Source organism: Arachis duranensis, chromosome 2, assembly GCF_000817695.3.
Source record: "Arachis duranensis cultivar V14167 chromosome 2, aradu.V14167.gnm2.J7QH, whole genome shotgun sequence".
In the NCBI taxonomy this organism is placed as follows: Eukaryota; Viridiplantae; Streptophyta; class Magnoliopsida; order Fabales; family Fabaceae; genus Arachis; species Arachis duranensis.
In genome coordinates this window covers 6,193,727-6,199,364 of record NC_029773.3, presented here as the reverse complement: position 1 = coordinate 6,199,364, position 5,638 = coordinate 6,193,727, and the positions used below count along the sequence as shown (strand labels likewise).

General features: G+C 30.7%; 1 protein-coding gene across 1 annotated transcript in view; it reads right to left on the bottom strand.

Annotated features, from left to right (window-relative positions):
• Nucleotides 1–2,114: 2,114 nt before the first annotated feature.
• Nucleotides 2,115–5,638, bottom strand: part of LOC107473213 (pectinesterase 3) — a gene marked incomplete in the record, with an annotated part of 4,089 nt that continues 565 nt past the window's right edge. Inside the window, 2 exon segments of the mRNA XM_016092762.3 lie at nucleotides 2,115–2,871; nucleotides 5,088–5,638. Of these exon segments, the coding sequence (XP_015948248.1) occupies nucleotides 2,180–2,871; nucleotides 5,088–5,638 (1,243 nt within the window).

Sequence of the window (5,638 nt, the reverse complement as noted above, 5' to 3'; positions counted from 1 at the left end):
AAGCGACGACAATGAACATGCGTGCGTGAATTTAAAATATTGGGTTGAACTTGGTTAAGATTATGACTTGGATATAAAACTTTATTAGTTTGAAAAATAGAAGGTGGCAACTCTATCTTATTCACGTATGTTATAAACATTCATATTACATCAACCAATCAATCTATGTAAAAAAATATGTTAACCGTTTCAGATTAATAAATTTTGTAAACATGATTAACAAAAGCTAACTAAACAACCACACATAAATAAATTAAGAAAATTCAAGCGAGAAGAAACCAAATGAACCTAAATTAAATTAAAAAATAAACCGAAATTTCTTAAGGAATAAAAAAAATTGTCAATATTTAACAGCAGCATCAAGTAAACTTCAGTTAATTCACAAAATAAACTGAAATTAGTTTAAATTTGAACAAGCAGTAAAAAAATTCAATCATCAATAAAAATACATTAAATTCATTTCTAGATCCAAATAAACCTCAAATAAATTAAGAAATGAACCGAAATTATTTAATAATGACACAAAAAAAATCAGAACTAATAAAGATATTAGCAAAATGTTGGTGTTGTTGGCGATGACGATAACGAAAAAAGAAGAAGAAGCGACGACAATGAACATGCGTGCGTGAATTTAAAATATTGGGTTGAACTTGGTTAAGATTATGACTTGGATATAAAACTTTATTGGTTTGAAAAATAGAAGGTGGCAACTCTATCTTATTCACGTATGTTATAAACATTCATATTACATCAACCAATCAATCTATGTAAAAAAATATGTTAACCGTTTCAGATTAATAAATTTTGTAAACATGATTAACAAAAGCTAACTAAACAACCACACATAAATAAATTAAGAAAATTCAAGCGAGAAGAAACCAAATGAACCTAAATTAAATTAAAAAATAAACCGAAATTTCTTAAGGAATAAAAAAAATTGTCAATATTTAACAGCAGCATCAAGTAAACTTCAGTTAATTCACAAATAAACTGAAATTAGTTTAAATTTGAACAAGCAGTAAAAAAATTCAATCATCAATAAAAATACATTAAATTCATTTCTAGATCCAAATAAACCTCAAATAAATTAAGAAATGAACCGAAATTATTTAATAATGACACAAAAAAAATCAGAACTAATAAAGATATTAGCAAAATGTTGGTGTTGTTGGCGATGACGATAACGAAAAAAGAAGAAGAAGCGACGACAATGAACATGCGTGCGTGAATTTAAAATATTGGGTTGAACTTGGTTAAGATTATGACTTGGATATAAAACTTTATTGGTTTGAAAAATAGAAGGTGGCAACTCTACCTTATTCACGTATGTTATAAATATTCATATTACATCAACCAATCAATCTATGTAAAAAAATATGTTAACCGTTTTAGATTAATAAATTTTGTAAACATGATTAACAATGTGTAAGTTTTAATTCAACAATTTTGTAAAGAAAAAAATTACTTCAACAAAAAGTTATTCAATATATTTAATTAAAGTTTTCATTAATGTCATTTAATCATTAACGCATATTCAAATTTCAAAGAAGTGCGTTCCCTTCAAGGTCAATAGGTCGATGTTAATTGTGTGGATTTAAAGTTTGGATTACTTTTCCAATCACGATTAATTAATAACAAGAAACGAAATATGGATAGTATTGATGAGAAATTGTGGTAAATTTCTTATTGTAGTGTCTGTACATTAATAAAAATATATACAGAAGTTTCCTATAAAATGTACAACCCCCCAAAATTTATGAAGAATCTATTGTAAATTTGATGCTAACAGAATGATAACTAACAACTTTTAGAATGTGTAGATAAGAATATAAAAAAAAAGGGAAAAAAAAGATAAAAACAGTAAAAACAAAAATTCAAGTTTGTTGAACTTTGTTGTTGGGCTGATCAGTCTTGTTTGTACTACTATTTTGGACCGATAGCTGTTTATGCTTCAATAATTCAAGTCTAAAAAAAAAAATGCTTCAATAATTAACTCCAACAATTTTACAAAATCATTCAAAATTAAGTCAATTTGCGCGCAAGACAAGTCACATTCTTTCTTGGGACTACAATACAAGTTATTATACATCACAATTGTGTGAAAGAAAAAGGGATGAGAAAAATAAGATTAGTAGTTGATGCTATGCTCTCTATAATGTTGTATGATACAGTATCAGAATCATAAAGTAGACTCAAATTCTACAGAAGCATCTTTAAGCCACTCTTGGCCTTGAATGAATGACTGGACCGTGTACTTTCCTGCATCAAGATCAGTGAGAGTGGGCTTGTACCCAGCCCATTTAACCCTCTGGGCCACATCTGACCCAGGCCCACTGTTCTGGTACTCAGCATAGAAAATGGTATTAGGAGGTTCTACATTGGGTATCCAACTTATCCACCCAATTGGCTTCAAGAATGAGCCAATCTCAGATTGCATGATCACAGTGGTGGAGTAATCTTTCCATGGCCTACCAAGGTATGTTGGGGCAGTGAGAGTGAGATTGTCCTTATCAAGGGTAGTGATTGTGGATTTCTGGATCACAATGCCAGTGTTCTGGTTAGGGTCCTTCTTTCCTTGGGCTGTAATGGTATTGAACTGGTTTGGGAGTGGCTGCCTTGGCATGATCTTGCAGCTTTGGAATACAACTGCTGCATTGCCAAATATGAAGTCTATGGTGCCTGTGATGTCACATTCACGGTAGAATTGGCGGTTGGAGTGGGCATATAGGGTGTCTTGGTAGCCAATGAATGAGCACCGGTAGAACACGGAGCGGTCTGAGCCGGACCGGAGCGCCACAGCTTGGTGCTTCGATGCGCCTGCGGTGTTTATGAAACCTATGTCTCTAGCTATGAATCCCTTTCCTTTAACGGCTGCAAAGTTTAAACATGTTTTTATGGTAAGTGCTTCAACTTCACAGGATTCAATTCAATGTGCATTCAAATATCTTGAAAAAATTTAAAATTTTGTAGCTTTATGTTCACTAATTAATCTATGTCTATACCAATATCAGCTTACAACCTAATTATTTAAAATCACTCCTTATAGATGGGCTGAAGATACACACAATACACGACAAAACATAATAGAATTGCTTAATTCATGTAACTGATCTCACTTTGTAAGATAAAGCATTGTTGTTATAATATTTGCAATGTGTTTTAAATCCTTATTTACTAACTATCCTTAATTAGTTTTTGGAGGGTAAAAAAGTAAAAGTAAAAGTAATAATCCCCAAAGTGAAACTGAAATGGGCCAACTCAGGTTCACATGCAAATTTCAATTATGAAATGAGTAAAGCTAGGGAACCAAAAGCATATCAGCCAAAATCCAGCCAAATACCTTTTGATGAATTCAAAATCTTTACGAGTTAATATATATGGATGTTTCTTCTACTAAGTATGAGAATGTTTCTTTTTCATATTAAATGGATGTTTTTTATGTATTTTTCGAATTTGTGTTTGACAAAAGGAAAAATAAATTTTGGATCGGGCTTGCTGAAAGGGTTCCGTGATCCCAGGAGTGATTATTGGGGATTTGAAACATATTAGTCAATGAGAGATTTTATTCAAAACGGCAATTAATAACAAACATTAAAAATTAAATAAAAATTAAATTAATTAATTTAATATTGTTTTGTTTATCTTTTGGCTGATCCCTTTTTGGTTCCACATACTTTTCCTTATGAAATATATTCAAACTAAAACCATGTGGTTCGACCAAAACACGAAAGTGAAAAGAGAAACTAAAATCATGTTACATGCCGGATACACAACATAATCGGATAATCCGGTAATGCTCACGAAAGCACATGCAATGATGCAAATATGCAATATGCTTATCATAAAATTTTGTCCCCTTTTTAAGAATTAAAATCTAATCTCTCGTAATTAACATACTAATAATTTTTTTGGTATACAAATATCATATCTCTTCCTTCTCTTCTACAAGAATAACCAAGCAAGTTGAAAGTTAGAAAATTTGTCCGTCCAATGCCTCCCACTTTCACAATGTAACCAAAATTTTTAATATCTGTTCTTTCTTATCTATTTTACTAGGGAAAAAAAAACCCCACATTTTGTGTTCAAGGAAAAATAAAAACTTTAATATGTTTTCTTTCTCCATGAATTACATAATTTCCGTCAATTCATAATGCGCAACTTTTTATATTCATTTATTTTTTGATTTAATTATCCTATTAGTCTTATAATTTTATTAAATTTTTAATTAAATTTTTATATTTTTTTCAATTAATTCTTATACTTTTTTTAATTTTATAATTACATCTTTTATAAGTTAAAATTAATATAATATTTTTATTAAAATACATCTAATAAAAAATTTAATTAATTTTTAATTATAAATATTTTTAAATTATAAAAAAATATTCAATTAACTTTAATATTTTTTAGACTAAAAAAAACTTAATTATAAAATTAAAACAGACTTAATTACCAAAAAAAATATAAAAATTTAATTAAAAATTTGAGAGAATAATTAAACATTTACTTTTTAGTTTTTACATGGCCTAGGAGGCTAAATTCGCACCGGAGCATTTAACAAGAATATTAATAATCAAATTCAAATCTAAAGCTTGCAATAGATTCATCATTAGATTTCTCAGAGAATTTAACAATTCTCAAACATCACCATTTTTCTTGAGGGTAATACTCTAAATCACTCTTTAATAAATTTTAGCATCAAATGATTTTTATTTTCGTTAAACAAATCAGTCTTGTTTATCTATATAAAAAATTGAACTAAAAATTTTAAAATTTTTATAAACTAATAATTTTATTAATTAATTATGAGAACTAATTTATTTAACTTTTATTTTTTAAAGTTTCACATAAAAGATTAATTTGTCTAATAAAATAAATTACTAAAAACTAATTTATAATAAAATTTGTTTAAACTAAAATATCCTACCACTAAAAATTTACTTATCTGGGTATTACTCTTTTCTAAATTAGCACAAAATCTACTGAGTAGAATAGTCAAGTATCAAAATCCCAAAAGCATATTTTAAAAAATAATTCATATAAAAATTGTGGAAATTAATTAAATTTAAGAAAAAAAAAATACTTACCGAAAGTGGCAGTCTCAAATGTAGGAACGCCGTCGATGAAGTTCCGGTTACCTGTGACGATGGTTTTCGTCTTACCATCACCGTAGATCATCACATTCCAAGTGTTCTTATCCAAATCGATGTTCTCTCTGTAAATTCCTGTCTTCACGTAAATCACGTGCCTCTTCAAGCTCTTCTTCTTCACGGCATTCACCGCCGCCGTGATGGTGGTGTAGTCACCGCTTCCGTCCTGCGCCACCACCACATGAGTCTCCGTTTCGTTCACATTCCCCGCCAGCAGCCTCCTATCCGCCGCCGTCACCCACTCCGGAAACCCGAGTAACCGCCGCCGGTGCACCGGCGAATCGAACTTCGAAATCAGCCCTAAGATCCTCGTCACAATCGCCAAGCTGTTGCTCGCGTACTCTGTAGAGTTCTTCATCGCCGTTTGAACTTCTCCGACAACGCCGTGCTCAGCGGTGGAATCCACATCGGAGATCGCGTCAATGCACGTTTCCTGGTTCGTTATCGCCGCGCTCAGCCATGTTTCCAGATCGGTTATCTTCCCCGCC